At 43.6% G+C, this 24337-nt stretch overlaps 1 protein-coding gene across 4 annotated transcripts in view; it reads right to left on the reverse strand.

The window, feature by feature from the left end:
• Lpin2 (lipin 2) overlaps positions 1-24337 on the reverse strand; it is a 94501-nt gene that overhangs the window by 43182 nt on the left and 26982 nt on the right. For 3 of the 4 annotated variants that reach the window (XM_045142798.1, XM_045142795.1, XM_045142796.1), the window contains one exon: positions 2178-2378. In XM_045142798.1, the coding sequence (XP_044998733.1) occupies positions 2178-2369 (192 nt within the window). In that variant the 5' untranslated portion in view covers positions 2370-2378. Of the gene's footprint in view, positions 1-2177; positions 2379-5189; positions 5323-24337 lie in introns of those variants that run through there. The other variant, XM_045142797.1, reaches the window with a different exon arrangement.

A 24337-nucleotide genomic window follows, 5' to 3' on the forward strand; every position in this document is an offset into this window, starting at 1 on the left:
AGTCCACATACCAACAGAACACTGTGATGACCTGAGCCATGCAGAGCATGCAGCTGAACTCTGCCCAAATCCTTGACCACTAAATGTAGCATAATAGTTTATCATTTAAGAAAAAAAATCAAGTAAAAGTTTACTTTCTAAAATTAAGCTCCTGATTCTTATATAACTCAGAGTACAGATATTCTTTCAAACAAGTACGTATCAGAAAAAACCATGCAGACAAAGGCATCTTGCTGCCCAGTCGCCTCCTGCAGATGACAAGGCATCTGCTTGCAGTTCCATTTTGAAAGGTAAAGGCATCAATAGTTTGCTATTGATTCCCTCAAAACAGATCCACTCTGTAGAAAAAAAGAAGAGAAAAGAAAAGAAAGAAAGAAAGAAAAATGCAGAGCTAAACTGTGGCTGAACAACTGTTTAGAATGTATCCACATATCTTAAAAAAAAGCACAACTGCTTTTGATTTCTGAAATGACCAAGCTGAGGCCACACCACACAAATGCTGCCACACTGAGATGTGTTTCGCCAAGGGAAATTAATCTTGGAATGCCTAGAAAAGAGAACTTTCCAGGAGAAAACCCACCTTCTCTTAAAACTTTTTTAACAACCTAGACAGAATTTTGTTTCCAAAGACTATCAGTTATTACAAAACAAAACAAACAAACTTCAAAGCAGCTGTTCTCAACCTAAGCAAGTTGGTTCTTAAACAAATACTTTTAAATCTGTGACAACAAATGGGTAAAGATTTTTCATAAGGCTCTGAAACCTTAAAAGAAACAAAACTACCACGAAGTTTCACTAATACCTCAGTATTTATTTATCTGTAGTTTTTTTGAGGTAGGATTTCACTCTAGCACAGGCTGACCTGGAATTCACTATGTAGTCTCAGGGTGGCCTCGAACTCACGGCGATCCTCCTATCTCTGCCTCCCGAGTGCTGGGATTAAAGGCGTGTACTACCACGCCCAGAAATATTTTTGTTTATTTCAGAAAGAGGCAGGTAGTATGGTATGCCAGGGCCTCTAGCCACTGCAAACAAACTCCAGATGCATGTGCCACCATACACACCTGGCTTGCGTGGTTCCTGGGGAGTTGAGTCTGGGTCCTTTGGTTTTGCAGGTAACCACCTTAACCACTAAGCCATCTCTCCAATCCAGTGTGTGTGTGTGTGTGTGTGTGTGTGTGTGTGTGTGTGTGTACATGTATGTGTGTAAATGTCTGTATGGGCATGCATGTGTGTGCCTTGGCTTGCATGTGGAGGTCAAGACAACTTCAGGTGCCAGTTCTCACCTCCCAACTTGCTTCAGGCAGACTCACTCACGTTGCTCACCTCTGTGTCTGCCAGGCTTGCTGTCTCATGAGTTTCTGGGGTTTCCTGTCTCTGCCTTCCTTCTTGACATAGGCACACTAGGGTCCCAAGACACACGCTATGGCATCTAGTTTCTATTGTGGCCCTGGGGATCCAAACTCCGATACTCATGTTTACATGGTCAATGCTTTATCTACAGAGCCTTCTGCCCATTCCCTAACTCAGATTAAAAACTTGACCTCAGAACACACACATTATGCAAGTCTTCTTTGAGAGAAAGGATATAAAATTACCTGAACATTACCAGAACTTATCCCTCTCCCCCCACACACAGAAACAAAGAAAAGGCAACACAAGAACACTAAAGTACAGAACTGCTAGTATAAGCATCTTACCCTATTTTAAAGTGCTGAATTATATGAAAGAAACTGAGTAAATGTGCTGACTTCCTCATTTTTTTCCTGTTTTGCTATTCTTAGTTTCAACATGTAGGATTATCATAATTTTTACTTTCTTTTTCCTCTGGAAAGACTTCTTGTAATAGCTTTTCAATTTGGAAGCAATTTCAAATATCTAGGGCTGGAGAGATGGTTTAGCAGTGAAGGCGCTTGCCTGCAAAACCCAAGAACTCATGTTTGACTCTCCAGGTCCCACGTATACCAGATGCACCAAGTGATACAAGTGTGCACATGGCCACAAGGGGGTTCAGCATCTGGAGTTCGAGGCCCTGGCATGCCAATTCTCTCTCACACTCTTCCTCTCTTACTCTTGCATTAAAAAAAAAAAGCAATACCTAAAGTGCCCAGTTTGGCATGTGATCTGCCCACTGTTCTCCTAACGCTCAAGGCCGGCCGCGAGCGCGCTGCACTTACCACTTTCTCTTTGGATCTCAGGACGCCCAGCTTCCCGAACCGCACGTGAAAAGGTGAACACTGATAGGTACCATCTTGCTGGCGTACCACAACAACATCGATGCACCCGGAGAGGGTGGCTTGGTTTATGCCCTTGTAGAGTTCCTTTACGGTGACGAGCACCTGCCCAGCCAGCTGGCCCACATAATTCATGGTTTGAGACTGCAAGAAAATAAAACAGACGAGACGGTAACACTGAATTTGTGAGCTAATGATAGTGACACGAGGTGTAATTGTAGAAAGTGAACCTATGCTGTTCACTTGCACACCCAATTTCCTAACATTATTAACCTCACTACATTTACAGCAAACCAGTCTCCTGTTAGTAGTGTTAAGACATCTCCATCTACATCTCACACCTTGCTGACGCCTTACCAGTTCCTTTTCCTTTCCTACCAGGAGGGGTGGAGCCAACTGTCATCAGGGACTTCCCACATACCACCTCCCCCATCTGGAGCCTGGGATGACTGCATCCACTCTGGTCACAGCCAAGCAGAAATCACAGACGGGGCATCCCCAAGAAACAGCAGAGACTCATCTTCCCGCAGACACTAGAGGGTTGCAATCTGCATGGAACTGCTAAGAGTGTCAAGGTTCAGACACATGCTAGATGGAGAAAACTGTGGTGGGCTGCCGCAGGCCTGATGCATTTATAACGTTACTTTTAGGAAAAACATTCACGTCCCACAAAGTTTAATGCACAGAAAGGGAATGTAGTCTTGCTCCTCAACCTCAGTTCACCACCCCAATCACGACCACGGTCTGCCAAGGCTTCTCCAGGAAAGGCTCGGCAGGAAGGCTGCAGCTAAACCCAGCTGACCCCTCCTCTTCTTCTACTTAAAAATAACAAAACAAAACACCCAAACCAAACCAAAACTCCCTTTAGTTCTAAGGCTGTCAGACCATCATCAGAAGATGCAATCATGCCACTCACTAGAAAATGCCACCCCCACCCCCGTGATTCTCCTGGATGTAGACAAAGACTCCAAAGACCCTCCAGTACACCCAGGCCAATCCAGAAGACTGACAATTCCCAAGTTATTCATCACAGCAATGGTCTCTTTAAACTCAGCTTTGCAGTTTCCCTAAGCCCAAAGTCCACCTCTGCAGAATCTCTGAGGGACATTCTGTGTTGTTAGGAAATAGCAAACAAACCGGGAGAAGAATGCTGGTCCCCTGAGAAAACAGTGTGGCCTGCCAGTTGTGTGCACGCGTCACCCTGCTCACCACAGAGGGCCAGGGCCGAGTCACTGAACTGCCTTTTCGGCTCGGACACACCAATAAATGTGGAAGCGCGGACCATCAGTTCTATATAAAGTGTAGCCCAGCCCTGGTAATTCTCCCTGGACACTTATGTGACCAAGACTTCAAAATGTACCTACAAAACAGCTGGCTTTGAGCAAAATATATTGGTGACCAAGCTTACAACTATGTAGGAAGGCAACATCCTTTTGTGCTGTTATTTTAAAACAATTATAAGCAGGTGGTGATTCTGGTTTTATTTTTTTAAATAGAGAATGGACACACCAGGGCCTCCAGCCACTGCAAACGAACTCCAGACACATGCGCCAACATGTGCATCTGGCTTATGCGGGATATGGGGAATAGAACCTAGGTCCTTAGGCTTTGTAGGCAAGTGCCTTAACTGCTAAGCCATATCTCCAGCCTTGATTTCTGGTTTTAGAATAATTGACTTGGCCTTGATAGCAAGGCCAGATTAGGCACACATCAAATACTCAATAATCATTTTTTATTATTTTGAGATGGGGTCTCACCCTGTGTGGTTCAGGCTGTCCAGGAACTTATGTAGCCCAGACTGGCCTCAAACTCAAGGCACACCTCCTGTGTCACTTTCCCAAGTGCTTATCGGTATGTGCCACCATGCCTGGCAATAATTCTTTTGTGTGTGTGTGTGTGTGTTTCCAGGTACTGTCTCACTCTAGCCCCAGGCTGTCCTGAATTTTACTTTGTAGTCTGAGGGTGGCCTTGAACTCTTGGCAATCCTCCTACCTCTGCCTCCCAAGTGCTGGGATTAAAGGTGTGCACCACCACGCCCAGCTAATAATTTAATTAATTAATTTATTTATTTGAGAGTGACAGAGAGAGACAGAGAGAGAGACTGAGAACGGGCGTGCCAGGGCTTCCAGCCACTGCAAACAAACTCCAGATGCATGCGCCCCCTTGTGCATCTGGCTAACGTGGGTCCTGGGGAACTGAGCCTTGAACCAGGGTCCTTAGGCTTCACAGGCAAGCGCTTAACCGCTAAGCCATCTCTCCAGCCCTAATAATTTTTTTTAAATAAAGGAATTATCAAAGGAAACACCAATAAACAAGACTTTAAAAAAAAATCAACACTGTGTGGGAAATAAACACTGTCTCCTCAGAATATTCACGTAACATGTACTTTAAAAACTAACCTCCCTTCCAGCTTGAGCCCACTGTAGATGACTCGGAGTTCTAGATCCAATGGACACGGCTCAGGGGCCTGGCCACACCACCAGCCCAGCACCCCAGCAGGACCGCAGCCCACGTGCTCATCGGCCAGGACCCTCCCTGCTGTGCGGTCACAGCACTTTCTCCCAGAAAGCTGCTCAAATGACATGATACAGAACACAGCGTTAAGCTCTTCTTCCCACCATGCGCTTCTCTGGAGCTCCATCCAGGTTGCCATGAAGTTTTGCTGAGCAGTGTTCTGTGGTAAACTCTTATTGTTTACTTCACTAATAACTGAACTGTTGACAGTTTCTAGTTATTACAAACAAAGCCACAATTATAAGCATCTACATACAGGGCTTGTGTGAAAATGAAATTTTCATCTCATTAGGACTAACGCCCAGCAGTGAAATGGCAGCTTGACTCTTCAGAACACTGCCAACTACTCGCAGAGTTGCTTACAACCCACCAGCAAGGTGCGAGAGCGCCCACTACTGGCATCCTCCCCACAGTGCAGCATGGGTCATCCATACTTCTTACTTGAGCTGTGATGACAGGTGTCCTGTGATCCTGGGCTTAACGTGACTTGCCTAGCAGCTGATGCTGAGCAGCCCTTCAAATGCTGATCTGCCATGTGAACGACTCATGCTGGTTGCATGAGAGAGTCCTGCACCTAATTCAGAGGAAAAGGTAATGCACATCTTGTTTCTTATTTCTGTGGCTGCAGTAAACAATTTTATCATGTCAAGAGTAGCTCCAAAAGCAGAAGTGAACTATAATTCAGTTAAGGTTAGTCCATTATTTAATTACCTTCTACCAGGCAATACTCCTCTGCAGCCTGGAACACTCAGGATGGTTACATCCTGTAAGAATACAGGTTCTCAAGAGCCTTTTTGTCTGTCTACAACACCCAAGGAGTCATTTTGTTACTGGCTGAAGACAATGGCAACATTGAAATGAATTTTGTTACGAAGTATGAAAAAACTTGCAATAGCTTAGATCTTTAAAAGCCTGAGCATTGGGCATAGTGGCATATGCCTTTAATCCCAGCATTTGGGAGGCAGAGGTAGGAGGATCACTCTGAGTTTGAAGCTAGCCTGAGGCGACATAGTGATGGGTCAACCTGGGCTAGAGTGAAACTCTACCTCCAAAAACAACAAAACCTGAAAAATGGTTAAGTATCTACATCCAGCCACAGAGAACTATCTTATTAATGTGTAACAAGCTAGCATGGGCTAGAGCATAACATCCATAATTAAGCGTGACTACTTCTAGTCAAGATGATTTTAATCACCATGGTTAAAAGATGTGCTGTTATACATAAAATTCTATTGTGTAAATTCTAGTTGCTAAATGTAGAAAAGTGTATGCTGTCAAAAAAACTGGTTTTCCCTTGGCAGATATGAAACAATTCCACTTATATTACAGAGTACGGAAGAGGAAAGTAAGTAGAAGACAGGGCTTAGTATGTAGCCTGTGGAGGAGGCTGCCTCATGGCTGTGTCTGCAGCCGCTGATCTTCACCTGCATGAGCGGGTGTGTGAAACAGCTTCCTCTTGGCAGAACAGTTGCCATTAAACAGTGCCCACATAGGCCAGCTCCAGCCACCTGAAGCCCAAGAACAAAGACTGACTGCTATGCTGGCCTGAGTGAGCAAGCCCAGTCATGTACAGAAAAACACCCACCAGACACTAGCTTTTGATGCAGCTAGTCACGAGAATAGCAAAGTGACATCAATTACAAGCTATTGTATAGTGAATGATTAAAAAAAAAAAAAGGTGGGGGAAAGGAAGACAATGCAAAGAACAGAGGAGCAGAGACCAAGGGAAAGGAGTGCAAAGGAGGAACCCACATGAAGGGTTGGAGAAAAAGACAAGAAGGGGAAAGTAAAAGGAAAGAGACTATGGAAGGAGAAAGGCTGACATGAGGTGCTCATCCAAAAGTATGCCGTAGAAGGGAAGGAGGTTCAGAGCTGAGCCCTACACCTTGAGGCTCAGAGACATAAAAATACACACACATATATATGCATGTATGTACAATTGCTTGTTTTGTTCTTTTCTTTCTATCTCCCTCTCTTTCTGTCCCTCCCACCCTCTTCTTTTTTCAAGGTAGGGTTGCACTCTAGCCTAGGCTGGCCTCAAACTCATGTGATACTCCTACCTCAGCCTCCCAAGTGCTAGGATTGATCATGTGGGAACCTACTTTTTTGGACAATGGAACACTCAGGAGCCATAGATTACTGTTAGAAAATTTTCAGTGCCAGGGTTGGTATACCTTCCAGTGAGTTGTTGGCCAGGGAAGTCTCTGGTACCCTCAAAACATTACAGGCCATTGCCGAGGCCCCTGGTTTCCCACCAGGAATAGACGGTAAGACCCTATTGCTAAAGATTCCACATACTTGGGCTGCAAGGTCACTGAGAAATCCTGCTGGAGCTGAGCTGAAAACCTCCTCCATGTAGATCAGGTGACAGAAAGCTGGAAAAAACAAACGCTGCATGCAGTTCAATGGGAGAGAGAGAAATCACCAGTGAAGATACTCAACAGTGGACACTGCAAGCCTTACATTTTGCCAGCCAGGCCAGATGAGCCAACAGGTACAATAGTGGCACACCTGTTATGGGGGAAACCAACCACCCTCTAATTTGACTGTAGGCCTGCTCCATGGGAGGGAATACATCCCTGAAACTGAAAACCTACAACAGGGGTAGTCATGAGTCCTAGGGTTGTAACGTCTGCTGCTGTCTGGCTAAATGTATATACTATGCTCACCAAACTGCCCAGTAGGCACTTCTCTTAATGTTCATATCCATATATTAATGCTACTCTCACTGTTGGTTAGAGAAACTTCTCTTTTCAGACGGCAGTGACCTTGGGATGACTCAGAAGACATCACAGTGCTGGAAAGAAGTGACAGAAGTGCCCAGAACTGCAATATGTCTATCCCACCTTCCAAGGCTCAGGGTCCATTATAGAAGAGGTGGCAGAAAGAATGTAAGAGCCAAAGGAAGGGTAGGACTCCTTACAACATGCTCCTCCAGATACAACATGGCCTGCATATCCATGACCTCACAGTGCCTGACCCTGCCTACACAAGACCATCATAAGAGGAGGAAAAGATGATGGCATCAAAATAAGAGAGACTGATTGAGATGGGGAGGGGATATGATGGAGTGTGGAGTTTCAAAGGGGAAAGTGGGGGGAGAGGGAATTATCATGGGATATTGTTTACAATCATGGAAGTTGTTGCAGTCAGGTCCACATTGCTGGTAGAAATCACCCAACAAAGAGTAGCTTGAGGGAAAAAGAGGTTTATTTTGGCTTATAGGCTCAAGGGGAAGCTCCACGATGGCAGGAGAAAACAATGACATGAGCAGAAGGTGAACATCACTCCCTGGCCAACAAAAGGTGGAGAACAGCAACAGGACAGTGTGCCAAACACTGGCAAGGGGACACTGGCTATAACACCCATAAACCCGTGCCTAACAATACACTCCTCCAGGAGGCGTTAATTCCCAAATCTCCATCAGCTGGGAACCTAGCATTCAGAATACCTAAGTTTATGGGGGACAACTGAATTAAACCACCACAGAAGTTGTCAATATAAAATAAGTTAAAAAAAAAAAAAAAAGATGCCGGGCATGGTGGCGCATGCCTTTAATCCCAGAATTCTGGAGGCAAAGGGAGGAGGACTGCCATGAGTTTGAGGTTACCCTGAGACTCCATAGCGAATTCCAAGTCAGCCTGGGCCAGAGTGAGACTCTACGTTGAAAAACAAACAAACAACGACAAAAAGGGTGTGCTCCACCACACATGGCTCAACTAACTGTTCATTCTTAAATATGGAGAGGATCTGGGTGAGATATATCAAATATATCACAGCTATCTCTAAACATCTCTCTGAAGCACATCATTAATTATTATAATAGCAGCACCTCAGTTTTTACTATGTCCCGACTTGAAGACTTATACTTACATTATCACCTCTGACCTATCTTAGAGGCAGGCATTATTTTTGAAGCTAAAGAAACTGAAGCTTGGGCTGGAGGGATAGTTTAGCAGTAAAGGTGTTTGCCTGCAAAGCCACAGGACCTCAGTTCAATCCCCCAGTACCCATGTAAGCCAGATGCACAATGTGGTGCATGCATGTGGAGTTAGTTTGCAGTGGCTAGAGGACCTGGTGCACCCATTCTCACTCTCTCTGCCTCTTACCCTCTCTCAAATAAATACAAATAAATTAAAATTAAAATTAAAAACTGATGCTTAAAGAGAGGTTAGGAGCGGGGCATGGTAGTGCACAAATTCAATCCCAGCACTTGGGAGCAGAGGTAGGATTGTTGTGAGTTCAAGGCCACCCTGAGACTACATAGTGAATTCTAGGTCAGCCTGGGCTAAAGTGAGATCCTACCTCAAGAGAGAGAGACAGAGAGAGAGAGAGAGAGAGAGAGAGAAGGAGGGGAGAAAGGGAGGGAGAGAAGGAGGGAGGGAGAGAAGGAGGGAGGAGGGAAGGAAGGAGGGAGGAGGGAAGGAAGGAGGAGGGAGTTAGGAATTGTTATGCATTGAATGTCTGAGTATGTCTCCCACATCCATCCCACTGCTGAAGCCCTGGCCCTTAAGGTAAAGTATTTGGGGATGGGGACCCTTGGGAGCTCAGGAGATTTAGACGAGGTCATGAGGGTGGACAGAAAGTATCCCACCCCATGATAGACTGTGTCCTCAGAAGGAGAGAGATCAGAGTCTCTAGACACGGTCTTGGCCTTCAAACCTCCCAAGCTGTGAGAAGCCATGTCTGTTGCATCACACACTAGTTTAAGTCAAATGTCATGTCACATTTTGTTCTTGCCATGCTATTTAAGACAAGAATCTTCAACAGTATATGCTGTACTGCTTTTCAGCTCTGGGATGCAGATTTTACCAGTTGACAGAGACTCTGCCTCCCCAACAAGTCCACAGCGGTGAACCAGTGTTGGTGCTAGGCTCACTAGTTTACACTGGCTCCTGCCTCCCTCAGACACACGGCTGCATCAGACAGCACTGCATAACCACAACTAGCTCCCTCCTATGCTGCCGTGCGGCCTCTCTCCTTAAACTACCTGAAATGATGGGGTCTGCTTTCAAACTTTTGTTGTTGTTTTTTGTTGTTGTTTTGTGTTTTTCAAGGTAGGGTTTCACTGTAGTCCAGGCTGACCTGTAATTCACTCTGTATTCTCAGGGAGGCCTCAAACTCACAGCGATCCTCCTACCTCTGCCTCCCAAGTGCTGCTTTCAAACTTTTATGATCAACTGGAGAACTGGGTATGCCTCCCTTTAGAAGGAGTACCCCCAAACTAGACACAATGGCTCAGTTACAGCCAGTACAGTACTTTGCTTAGGTCTGGGTATCTGCTCCCAGGGACTGGGTTAAATGTGAGGAACTCCCAGGAAAGAGGTACTTATTGGGCATTAAACTAGAAATTAAACAACCAGTAGACAGTAAGCAACTCATATACGTACTGAAGGTGACATGGGCCTTTACATAAAATTCAATATGCTGAATAGTTCTTTATGCATGAAATTCAAAAGTGTTCACAATCAGATTTTTCTTATCAAACAAATACTTTAAAGAAGGACATATAATAGTGTCTGAGTAAATGGGGAATCTAAGATTCAATAAAGTTTAAAAATCTGCTTGGTATCCTCTTCTGAGCATCAAAGAGACTAGAGCAGATCCTGACATAGAACAGTTACTTATGAATGGAATATCAGTAACTTCAAATAATGCATTATTTTTCTCTCAAAAACTACTCCTATTTACTTTGAGGTGATGTATTCTATCAAGAATAGTTCATTGAAGAAAAAGAGTAACCCAAGGTACAAGCTTTGAGGCAATCCACATCCACATTCGGAGAGTCTTCTAAATACCATCAAGATCTGTTTCCTAGTGTAAGTTTACTTTCTGGATTTAGTCAGTACTAGCCGTAGTTAGCAGTGCCACTATCAACACACATCTCAACCACAGCTGTCACTCTTCTCCACGTGTCAAGAAAGTGCTACCTTAACCTGGGTACTACCTGTCACCTTCTACAAATACCCATGGTTGAGAAGGACTACTCCTATTCTATAAGGAAGCAAACTTCAGAAGTATCCAGGCCATGACATTGTTCTTTAAAATTTTTTATTTATTGACTTACTTGAGAGAGAGGAAGGCAGATAAAGACAGAGAAAGAGAAAATGGGCATGCCAGGGTCTCCAGCCACTACAAGAACTCCAGACACATATGCCACCTTGTGCATCTGGATTACATGGTGGGGGATGGAAAATCGAACCTGGGTCCTTAAGCTTTGCAGGCAGGTGCCTTAACCGCTAAGCCATCTCTCCAGCCCCGAGAGAGGAGAAGGAGGGAGGGGGGAGGAGGGAGGGAGGGAGAGAAAGGGTGCACCAGGGCTTTCAGCCACTGTAAATGAACTCCAGATGCATGTGCCACTTTGTGCATCTGGCCTTACATGGGTACTGGTAATCAAACCCAGGCCATTAGGCTTTGCAGGCAAGCACCTTAACCATTGAGTCATCTCTCCAGCCCAAGGCATGACATTATTAAGGAGCAAAGACAATATTTAAATTGGATGGGAGTCTAGAAACTATGTCCCTAAGAATATTTCCAAGTTTCAGAAATACTTTAACCATGGTAAAAAGTTTTATGAAAACTCCCAGATTTCTTACTGCACATAATTTTTTCAGCTTTTTTTTTTTATGTGAGAGAGTGTATTTGCATGCCAGGACCTCCAGCTACTGCAAATGAATTCCACTACATGCGCCAGTTTGTGCATCTGATTTATGTGGGATCTGAGGAGTCAAACAGGGGTCCTTAGGCTTCACAGGCAAGCACCTAATCACTAAGCAATCTCTCCTAGCCACTCCCCTTTTTAAGCATTTAAAATTTTTATTTATTACAGAGGGAGAGAGCGAGGAAGGGAGGCAGAGAGAGAGAATGATTTCAGAATGGGCATGCAACTACCACTAGACACTGCAAACCAACTCCTGACACATGTGCCACCATATGCATCTGACTTAGGTGGGTTCTGGGGAGTTGAACCTAGGTCCTTGGGCTTTGCAGGTAAGTGCCTTAACTGCTAAGCCATCTCTCCAGCCTTTTATTTTTTTAGCGTTTTTATTTTATTTATTTTATTATTACTTTTTTGGTTTTTTGAGGTAGGGTCTCACTCTAGCCCAGGATGACCTGGAATTCACTATGTAGTCTCAGGGTGGCCTCGAACTCATGGTGATCCTCCTACCTCTGCCTCCCGAGTGCTGGGATTAAAGGCATGTACCACCTCACCAGCTTTTTTTTTTTTAAGCGTTTTTAAATAGCATGTTTATTTACTGTTACGTGGCCACACAAATACACAATTATTGTAAGAAGTGCAAAGATGTTGCACCCATTCTAGTTTCCTCACCACAGTACAACAGGCAGCACGCACACCCATCCCACTGCTGGACCAAAACTCATGCTAAGAACAGGACTTCTGGGAACATCTTGTGTGGTCAGGCTTGTGGAAAGAGATTAAAATAGCTTTATTGTGTCGTAACCTTCTGCTACAGATTTTGAGGAAACAAGAGATGCCTAGTGACTTCAGGAACTCTACCTTGTGCTTGTGCTCCTGAACTAATAAGCTTGTTCAGGATGTCCAAGAGTGCATTAGGTTGATGAACACTTGGTATTTTTCAAGAACTTTATATTAAGCATACCGTATTAGATCTTCAAAAAGAGACCATGAGTTTCCAAGGTAGCATCACTAGCTTTAGGCTTGAGATGGAAACAAGTTGTTTACCTTCCATCACTGTTGACTAGAACAGGTCTGTCTCCACCCAGGTTCTCGAACGTTTCCACTTCCTTGCTCTTCTCCACCTAAGCCCAGTGCTTAACTGTCTCTCACGGGAGCTGGTGTCCCAGCAGGCTGTGCTCAACTTGTGCTAAATCCCTAGTTTTTCTCCAGAAATCCAATATGACATCCCATATGACATCAGAGTCCTCACTTCCAAGGGAGTAATATACCCAGGGTGGCATCTGCCCTAAGCTTCTGTCTGGCAAGGCGAGGGCAGGAGTTCAAATCCCAGAAGCTTCCCCACATCTTGTGAGACTTAGCTGAGAAATAGATGATAAGAGGAAAGGTTATAAAGTACACAGAAAACGTTATAGATGATATGAAGGAGCACAACAGCATGCTGAGCCTTGACAGCTTAGCCTCCCTGGGACAGCAGCCTTCTAGAAAATGCCTGACTTTGTGCTGCTCAGTGTTTGTTTTTTTTTTTGTTTGTTTGTTTGTTTGTTTTGTTTCCCCCGCTGTCGCAGCAGGTTGTTATTACTTTACAAGCTCACTCTATAAAATAAGAAACAAGAGCAGCTCAAGGACAAGCTCAGCTCCCCGTCCCCATCTCAGCACCACAGAACTGATGGTCCATCAAGGCTACCTCATCTCCTGGAAGCCAAGGCAGTTGGTGAGAAACGCTGACATCTACATGTGTGGAATCCACTGCCTCTCCAAGGCCCTTGGAGGAACAAGGCCCCATCTCTCAGGAGCACACTAAGGTCTTGTCTGTCTGCACAGTATGAGTGGCTGAATAGGGATCTCCTTCACTTCCAGAAACGCTTACTGTTTATCTGTAAACTAAAACCCAGTGTGTCTCCCAGCAAGCTTCCTGAAGGTACCAAATTCTCCAGCCAGCCTTCTTGTCACAATGAAAAAGGAAGTCCTTAGAGGCTTTGCCCAGGAAAGGCTATTCGCTGCAATGCCCCTGAAGGTTTAACTTAGAAACAGTTAAGACAAGTGAGTATTCCATTAAAACCAACAAGGCTCAAGTCAACCTATCAACATGCCTGCTGCATTGGCCTTTTCCAGGCAGGGCTAGTTTGCAAAGAAACCTGCCTACCTCCTTCATGCTAGACCAGGTACTCCACCAGGTCCTTCCAGCTCCAAGCAAACAGTCCTGCTCCACTTCTGTCATAAGGGGCCTTGGATCCATCAGGGAAGAAGACAAATACTGTCTTAACTTACAGAATGCTCTGTGTGAATGTCTTTAAAAAAATTTGTTTTAAAGACAGCGTAAATAATCCAAAGTGCCTTTGAACTTGACACATAGACAAGATTGACCTTGAACTTGTAGTTCTCCTGCTTCCACCTCCCAAGTGCCAGGACTGCAGGCGGGGACCATCACATGGGGTTTCTGCAGTGCTGGGGATAAAACCCTGGGCTCTGTGCATGCTAGGCAAGCCCTCTGCCAACTGCGCCACATCCCCAGCCTTGGAAATGTTATGTTGGTGTCTTTTTTTCCATTCTGTCAAGTCAGGGTCCTGAGCAAGCTACATTAAGTGCTCTACTGAGCTATACTGCTCACCCCTTGGGTGATCTTTAGGAAGACCAGAGAAGAGGAAAAAATCTGCTTGGGAGAGTCAAGGAGGGCTTCAGGAGGTAAACGACACTGTTTCTAAGGGCAGAACTAAGTCCGAGGGGTTATTAGAGTGGGCGGGGGGTGTTCCTGGCAGGTAGTTCCAGGCACAGAGATCAGGCAAAGCAATGGTGAGTCTGAAGGGCACAGGTGAGATGACACAAGGACTGGAACCTAGGGCACGCTTATCCTATGGTGCTGGGTGATGCGACACCACCCGATCACTGGAGGATGAGCTGGGAGGAGATGAGCTATGTCACAACACATTCAAACAGGAGAAGGTGACTCTAGCCCCACCTCTGGGAGGGGAAGGCCGGAGGATCATTCTTGGCTACATAGTGAGTCCAAGACTGGTCTAAGTGAACAAACAGGGCAGCAGATGAACAACTCTAAGGCAAAGGGAGGTACACAGGGCCTGAGAATCAGGAAGCTCTAATGGTTGACTGAGGACATGCTAGGGGAAAGGAAGCAATGGTTAGGATAATGCCTCAGTCTAGACAGAGACACAACAGCCAGGTTCACTAAGGGTTTTTTTGTTTTCTGAGGTAGGGTTTTGCTCTAGCCCAAGCTGCCTGAGATTCATTATGCAGTCTGAGTGTGGCCTCAAACTCACAGTGATCCTCCTACCTCTGCCTCCCAAGTGCTGGGATTAAAAGCGTCTGCCACCACACGCGGCACTAAGAACTACTGAGTGAAATCTAAGTAGGAGGACATAAGGAAAGGTTAGATTTTGGCAGGGAACATCCAATCAACTTGAACACTTCAGTGGCGTAGCCACTAGTGTGTGTTGATAGGTGAGTAGCCCCATCTGTGCTGAGTTAAAATAGGGTTGCTAGCATGAGCACGGTGAGAAGGTTATTTACTGGTGCCACAGGCAACTGTTAAATTGACCTGCTCTTCCAAAGACAAGAAAATAGGGGGGGGGGGCAGTCCAGAAGAGGAGTTCAGTGGGAGGGAGACAAGAAAGGGTCATGATGGGTGAATATGATCAAAACACATTATGAACATATATGAAATTAACAAGTAATTTTTTAAAATAAAAGTCTCAGAGGCCAGAAGCACTAAAAAGAGGGTGATATCCTCTCCCAAATTATTATTTTGGGGGTTATTTTCAAGGTAGGGTCTCACTCTAACTCAAGCTGACCTAGAAGTCACTCTGTTGTCCTAGGCTGGCCTTGAACTCACAGTGATCCTCCTACCACTGCTCCTAAGTGCTGGGATTAAAGGCACGAGCTACCATGCCTGGCCAAATAAAAATTTTCTCAAGTTTAAAAAAAAATCATTATTATTATACAAGTTCAAAATTTGGTACTCACAGTAACTGTCTTGACCATTTTTTGAACTGGAAATTTCCCTGGATGTTTAAGAAAGTCTGACTAAAGATGTTGATGAGTCTGGTCAGAGAAGCATAGCTCCCTGTGAAAACCCATAGTATTTGCTATTTTTTTACCTATTTCTGAATTGAATCTCACGTATAACTGACTTACCCACATCAAGCCTTGGGCACTGTTCTGTGCCCTGCCAGAAATGGATAGGGGAGTTTTAGAAATCTTTAGACTTTGTGTGTGGGAGTCACAGGACTCCCTCCTGAGAGAATGAGCCTTGGCCAAGAAGAGAAGGGCTTTGGAAGATCTGGGGATCTACTCACTTCCCTACAGATTATGAGTTCCCATCACCTCCAAATCTCTCACTTCTTTTTTTCCAGCCAAGTGAAGAAAAATGTCTACGACTTTAGTCAGTTTTCCTCATGGTGGGCCTTGAATAGCATTTGAAATGAGTCAAGTTTTAGTGGCTCAAGAATGTAGGCTCCTGGGCTCCAGATCTGACCCTGTACATAAAATGCTAGAAGCAGAGTTCTTAAGAAGCTGTTATTCATGATTCTGACCAATACCCAGGTTCAAAAACTACCTGTAAGTTCTATTCCAACAACTTTTTCCTCTCAGTTCTGCCTAATCAAGACTGTGTTTCATTCTGTAGCGCAGAACGGCCTCAAATTGGAGGTGATCCTCCTGCCCCAGCCTCTCGGAAATTACAGCTCTGAGCTACCACACTTGGCTGAAGCCCAGGACCTTCCACATTCCAGGCAAGCACTCTACCATTGAGCTACACACATCACTCTGAATATTTTTGGATCCATACTTTTACACAAGATCAGAAATGAGAGAAACATGCCAAATGTTTTCTTATATCTCACAGAATGAGACAGTAAAATTTAAGAGGCAGTTGAAGACTATATATATACATATATATTTTTTTCACACATTGAAAAAAACTGGGTGGGTAGCGTATACTCATTCTAGTGGCAAGTGTCTTCCCTTTCTTGACAACACTCACCTCAGGATGAGTAAATCTAAAGATAGACCCCGGAGAACAAATGGCATCCACACAGGTCATTCTGAAGGACCCGGTGCAGCCCAGCAGCAGCTGTGGGTCTGCAAAGGAAGCTATTGTGGGGAAGTCAATGTGGCAGAGTCAGGGAGAGTGAGGACAACAGATGACCACAGAGCGAAAGCCCAGCTAGGGTTATCTGTTTTCCAGTAGACACTTATGTACACGACACAGCCTTCAAGGAAAACAGCCAGTAATAACGTTACTTTCTTAGCATTCAGTCATGATTCCGTACAGAGCAAGGAAAACGAAATGCTCCTTCTTACACAGGTTTAGATTCAAAATAACATGTTGCTTGAGTAGATCCTAAGATGGTAAGCAGCATGGCAGGAGAGGTGGTCTCCACGTACCTCCTGAGCCCTCACCCATGTCACTGACATGGACTTCCTGCCTGCCCACATGTCTCCTTCACCACTTCCCCCTCGTTTTCCCAACTGTAGACCGATGCTTTATAAGGAAGCTGTCCAGTCATTTAGTTCTTAACTGTTCTGTCCCAACTACAGCATGCCTGGTCCTGACTTCCAGGGGTTAGTGGTGACAGATGCTGTTACAGAGAACATTTCACCTGCCTGAAAACTAAGGAGAAATCTAAGAAGTAAAATCATTAGCAAATGTAATGAGCTTAAGATTTTTGTTAAGAATCAATTAGGAAACACATTAAACTATGACTTAAATTGACCTGGAGAGTGGTTATATCAACACAGGAAAATGACTCACTAAGTGTTTATTGACTCTGCTATGAAATGCAATTTAAGGATTTCAAACAGATATGCTTTGAACTACTCAAATAGATTTTTACATGCAGTAAAATTAACCCCTTTGTAGTGTATATCAAAACGGGTTTTACATATAGTAAAATTCACCCTCTTGTAGTGTGCAGTTCTGTCTTAAGAAAGTAATATGTGATCATATTTAAAATATAAAATAATTAGATTGCTCCTCAACCTCCAAATTCTTTCTTTTTTTAAAAAGAACATTTTTTTAAAAGTTATTTGGAATGAGAGATGGGGAGGGAGAAAGGAAGGGAGAGAATGAATGAGGGAATATGGGCATGGCAGGGCCTCTTGCTGCTTGCTGCAAACAAACTCCAGATGCAGGCTGTACTTTGTGCTCTGGCTTTACATGGGCCTGGGGGATTAAACCCAGTCTGCCAGGCTTTGCAAGCAAGCGTCTTAACCACTGAGCAATCTCTGCAGTACCTAAGTTCCTACTGTAATCAATTCTCCTCCTCAAACTCTCCAGTCTTGTCTTCTGAATACTATACAAATGGAACCGCATAGCACGTAACAGCCTTCTGCCTTTGGTACAATACACTTGAGATTAGTCAACAATTAGTGTCACGGGCACTAGCAGTGTGCTCCTCATCAAGCAATATCCCATGAAATGGTTGTACTCGTTTATTAATTTATCCTGGGTTGTCCCCCATTCTTGGCAACTACAAATAAAGCTAGTGCAAACATTTGCATACAAGTTTTTGTGTGAACATAAACTTATTTTATATGGATAAATGGGAGTGGGACTGGTTAGATGTATTTTGGGAAGAGGTTGATTTTGCAGGCATTGTCTTAAAGATATCTTTGGTGTACTCAAGAGTTTCCAAGAAGAAATACCTCCTTATTTTCAAAATGATTTATGACCCTTATTTTTCTTGTGTGATACTGATGAAAATAAAATGCAAGCTCTTCTTTGCTCACAGCCACAACTTTTTAAGCACAATATATATACATATGTATGTATGTATGTATGTGTATATGTGTGTGTGTGTGTGTGTATCTTTGATAATCACAAAGAACCTGAACTGCAATGCAGTGTTTTACTCTGATCCTTCTTCCTCCTGTTAATCACGGGAGGTGATGGGACAGAAAGAAGAGAAAGTATTACAGCTTAGCCCGTCCAAATGTTATTATATACCTTACTGATTTAATCTTCACCATCATTTGAATTATATACTATGAAGTGTAGGTTAAAAAAAAACACAAAACTTTGGGCCCAGAGAAGATAAGCATCTTACCTGCAGTCAAGCAGCCACACAGAGACAGGTTCAGACAAATGGGCAGGTATGCCTGTCTCTAACACCCATCCTCTTTTCACTGTATCTAGGGACCACAAGTTCCCAAAGAACTTTCAGAGTCGTGTGCAAGTAGAAATTTCACAAGACCATGGTATATGAAAAATGTTAAGCTTTTCATTACTATTAGATTGAAAGATAAAATGCTCTGGTCAGAAATATGTTTTAAAGCACAGAATCTTATCACAAACATTTTTTTCTTATTTTTCCATCCTATACCTTGTATAGTATAAGACAGTTGTATAACTAATGTATTTTGGTAGTGAGATCACTGATAATCACAAGATCTCTAAAATGCTTCCACATTTAAAAGTCACACAATTTTGGCTGGTTGCTATGGGAACCATACACTACTTTTAGAGATGACTTAACATACACATTGGATGCACATGATTTCCTTTGAAATATTACATCTCTATTGGAAGTTCTTTTCAGTTTAAACCTTGGCCTGGAATTGTGATTTTAAGCTGGAAAAGTGACTCAGTGATTAAGGAGCTTGATTCCACAGCATTCATGTAAAGCCAGCTACACAAAAGTGGTGCAAGCATCTACAGTTCATTCATGCAGTGCCTAAAGGCCCTGTCTGCCCACTGTCTCTGTCTTTCTCTTTCTGCTTGCAGATAAATATTTTTTTAAGGGATGGCTTGACAGTTAAGGCCTTTGCCTGCAAAGCCAAAGGACCCACATTAGACAGATGCACAAAGGGGCACATGTGTCTGGAGTTCATCTGCAGTGGTTGGAGGCCCTAGAGTGCCCATTCATTCTCTCTCTCTTTAGCCCTCTTTTTCTGTCAAATAAATAAATAAATAAAAATATGTTAAAATATCTTTTTCAAAAAAGAATTGTTAAGATGGAGAGATGGCTCAGTGGTTAAGGGGCTTGCCTGCAAAGTCTAAAGACCCAGGTTTGATTCTCCAAAACCCATGTAAGCCAGATACACATGATGGCACATGTGTCTGGAGTTCATTTGCAGTGGCTAGAGGCCCCGGTATGCCCATTCTGCCCTTCTGTCTCCCTCTCTCATAAATACATAAAATATTATATATAAAAAAAGAATTGCTGGGCATGGTGGCACACGCCTTTAATCCCAGCCCTCCGGAGGCAGAGGTAGGAGGATCAATGAGTTCAAGGCCAGCCTGAGACTACACAGTAAATTCCAGGTCAGCCTGTGCTTGAATGAGACTTTTTTTGGGAAAAATTATCAGGCTGTAGAGATGGCTTAGTGGTTAAGGCTGCAAAGCCTACGGACCCATGTTTGACTAGCCAGGTCCCACGTGAGCCAGACACAAGGTAATGCAGGTGCACAAGCTGCACATGAGCACAAGGTGGCGCAGCTGTCTGGAGCTCCGTTTCGGTGACTGGAGGCCCTGGTGTGCCAGTTCTCCATCTCCCTCTCTCTGTCATTAAACGTAACTTAAAATAATTCTTTCTTTTAGTCAAAACAATAGCCCTAGACTAGGAACCCTGTAGGTTACAGGCCAAAGAAGGATATTTAAACTTCATTCATCATCTTCCTTTTCATTTTCTCAAAAAGAGAGCTGCTAGTACAGTTGAGCTAACCTTGCAAACTGTTCTTGGGTTGAGGGTCCCTCCCCTGTATCATACGGTACCTGACTCAGCTCAGGTTGGAATGAGCTAGATGAATTACCACTGGGGTTCACAGGGTGTCACATGGCTTTTCGCTGACATATCAGCTATGTGCACTCAATACCTGCAGGCAAGAGTTCAGCAATACTCCTAATAACCCCAGGCTAAAGGGTTTGCTACTGATGAGTATGCTGCTAGACCTGCTTTAGAAAGAAAGCCACATTTAGAAAGAGTCAGACTGCACTTCAAGATGCAGATAATTAAAGAAGTAAAACAAATTTGGCTTACTGTAATTCTGAGATTTTCTGTCATTTGTTTGGATGGGTTGTTTACATGCTAAATACTATTTAACAGCTTCCCTGGGCATTCAATCCATTCCACATTTCAAGAGTACACTGCTGCTGACAAGTTGTTAAAAGAATACATGCCATGAACTAGATTTCTTTCCACTCAACTACAAAAAATCCCTAACTCCTTTAACTATGAAGGTGAAGAATGTCAGTAAGAGAAAATTCTCTTACGACATGCAGACGGAAAACGATGACTCACTGAGACTGTTCATTAGTGAAGAGTATTCAGCTGAGCCACAGGAACACTTTGGATCCAACTGCACCAGCAGACATACATCCCAGTCATCACTCCTCAAGCACAATCAATCTTTAGCACCCAGGAAGCTTCCACCGATACAATTCCCTAAAATAAAAGCTGAAACAAACACTATGGCGTTGGACTGGGATTGCAGGTCCCAGTACAAACTCAAAAATTTAAAATATGTACACAGACAGATGCACAAAATAGAATGCTTATGCCAGGGGTAGAATACATTATTTAAATGCCCTAACTTTCTTTGATAGGAGGATCTAGACACAAGGACGACCCCCAAAGGAAGGCATGCACACAGAATCCACATCTGTTTCTAAATAACATTATCTCCAATAAAAGAAGTCTTTGGAGAAGTGGTTAAAAGATGACACTGAATTATCTGTCAGTGCTGGGGAACAGGGAAGAGCACAAATCAAAAGAACATAGATATGTTAGAGAACACAGGAAAAGAACACTTGCAAAGAGCTCACAGGGAGGAAGCTACCACAATTTGACATAGATTACATTATAATCCAGAGAATAAAGCAAATGCTCATTAATCCACACTGTTGTAAATGAATCTAAGTGAGCAAGAGGAGTGTTCTCTTACAAATGAATTTCAAGGGCTAGAGAGATGGCTTAGCACTTGAGGCACTTGCTGTGAAGCCTAAGGACCCATGTTCAACTCCCCAGATCCCACGTAAACCAGACACACAAGGTGATACATGTGCAAGGTCGCACATGTGCACAAGGGGGCACTTGACTGGAGTCTGACTGCAGTGGCTTGAGACCCTGGCACACCAGTATTCATTCATTCACTCTCTCTCTCAAAGGTGTATGCCACCACATCCAGCAGAAAAAAAGGAATTTCAATTAATTAATGAAGAGAATGGGAATCACTATCAGAATATGATAATAACTGTCACCCAAAGCCCTTCAATAGATGAGAACAGAGGACAAAGGTTTGAGGAGAAACAGAACATGTGAACATTCTTAAGCTACTTCATGTAAGATTTTTTTTTTTATACAAAGGGTGAAATAGGAACTTTACAGTGGAATAGGTCTGCAGCCATCAATTCTGTGGCAAATCATAACTTCACTCTAGTGGTAAAATGACACTAGGCAAAGCCAAGCTGAGGACACAAATATCTGAACAGTCCTCCTTGAAATGCCAAGGTTGTGGAGAGAGAGACCGAGAACTGTCACAGACTGGAAGAGAATGAGGACCCACAACAACTAGAGTATTGGGCAGAAGAAGGAGGGGGGAGTGTTCAGGATTGGATTCTACAACAGAAAAAGGACTTTATTGGAAAAATCTGAATAAAGCCTATACTTTAGTTCTAAAAACAAAACAACTGGTTCAGTCTGTTTGAAAACTCAGCAGGAATTCCAGTGTCCACTTGGGAGTCCTTGGTTAAGTCTCCCCTCAGCTGCACTTGCTGAGGCACTAGAGGAATGCTAATTGTGATTATTATGATCAGCACACACTCACCACTATGATGCAAACACGTCTGACACCCTCTAAGGATTCCAAAATGCCATGTTTCAAGCTGATGGCCAGGGCAAGTCTGTTTCCCCAAACCTGTCATTTTGCAGAGACTGAACAGCTGAAGGTGACACTTCCACTTCCTGCTCCTTTCCTGTGTTGATGCCCGTGGAATTACTTTCCTAGCATAACTTCCATCTTATGACTGAATGTGTCTGTAACAGCTATGGTGCTGTGCTTTGCTAGAACATGAGAAAAAGAAAGGTGATAAATGACTGTCATCTCAGCAACTGTTCCTTGACTAGAGAGACCCTCTTGTTTGCAGTTCAAGAGCTCAGGTAAGCCTGAGCACATGATGAGAACTCTAGCAATTGCACAATTCTCTCTCCACAGCTGCCCAGAATGCACTTCAGGCAGATTTCCTTTTTCTTTGTATGCAGTTTTACGAAGTAGCCTAGGCTGGTTTCAAACTCACAATCCTCCTGCTTCCAACTGCTGGGATTACAAGCTTAAATGCCCTGTTGCAGTCAGAATTGCAATGCTGGTAGAAATCACAAAACAAGAGCAGTTTGTGGGAACAAAGAGGTTTATTTTGGCTTACAGGCTTGAAGGGGAAGCTCCACAATGGCAGGGTTAACGATGACATGAGCAGAGGGTGGACATCACCCCCTGGCCAACATTAGGTGGACAATAGCAACAGAAGAGTATGCCAAACACTGGCTATAACACCCATAAAGCTGCCCCCAATAATACACTGCCTCCAGGAGGCGTTAATTTCCAATTGCTACCAGCTGGCAGAGTGGCATTCAGAACACTTAAGTTTATGGGGGACACCTGAATCAAACCACCACACTCCCATACTTGGTGTAAAAGAGATTTCTAGTGATGGTCCTTTCCAGGTATATAGGAGCTTTAAGATGATGCATCAGAGGCACACACAGTCCTAAGCCTGATTTTACCAAAGGACTAAAATGACACTCTTTACAAAACAACAGTCAGACTGTCCTTTGAAAAATAATCTTCCTCAGAATGACTTACAGGAGATTTTAGATAATTCTGCTAGAGTACAAAATAAAAATTCGAGAAAGTGTTGGGCGTGGTGGTGCACGCCTTTAATCCCAGCACTTGGGAGGCACAGGTAGGAGAATCACCAAGAGTTCGAGTCCACCCTGAGATGACATAGTGAATTCCAGGTCAGCCTGAGCTAGAGTGAGACCCTACCTTGGGGAAAAAAATTCAAGAGAGAAAAAATATTTTTCTGAAACAAGACACAAAATCGTAAGTAACAGAAAATGTTCTATTCTCAAGAAGGTAAAAAGCAATGTAAATACAGACTATTCTAGAATGTGTGTCTGTAATTTTATTCTCCAGAAGTGGGTTGATTTTGCAACCCGGTAGAACTGTATTAGAATACATAAATGACCTAAAAACCAGTGTTTTCCCGAGAGGTGAAAATTTTTGCTCTTTGGGGCAAGTACCAGCCAGATACAGGATTAAGAAGAGCTTTCCCTAGGCACAAAGCTGATCACCCCGACGAACTCTTGGATCGCATAACACTGGCACTCTAATCATGTCAGCCAAGGCTTAGCAAACTGAAGATGCAGTCAGGACCACGGAACCTAAGAGGCAAACTAGGAGTGGGGCTTATATTCTCATCACTTGCTGGAAGTTTCTCCAGCTCTATTATTCATAAACTCAGGCCAGAAAATAACTCAGAGATATTATTTATTAAGCACAAATGAAAATTATTTCTAAGCATCTATCAGGCTAAGACATGGCAAAATAATTATCTGCTGAATTTTGTTTCCTTCAAATTAATAGGTTTAGCCATGCACTGTGGAGTCCGGTGGAAGAATTTATGTTCTTCCATTTTAATTGTAAGCCATCTCTGTCTTTCCTTACTGAAAACATATGGGTTATAAAAATAAAAGTAATAATTTCCCAATACTCTGAATATATTCATAGCCACATTTCCAAAGCTAGGCTCCCTAAAATTTGTGAGCTCATCTGTAAGACCAGGATTAAAACAGGCAAACATGCTAGACAACAGATCTTATGAAAGCCTGCTCTGGTTCCAAACTGCCTGAGTAGCTACACCCCACCCTTAGGCTGCCCCAGCCCCGGTATTGCTCTTCCAGGCTTTCAAGTTTCCTGTCCT

This window comes from Jaculus jaculus, chromosome 2 (genome assembly GCF_020740685.1).
Source record: "Jaculus jaculus isolate mJacJac1 chromosome 2, mJacJac1.mat.Y.cur, whole genome shotgun sequence".
In the NCBI taxonomy this organism is placed as follows: Eukaryota; Metazoa; Chordata; class Mammalia; order Rodentia; family Dipodidae; genus Jaculus; species Jaculus jaculus.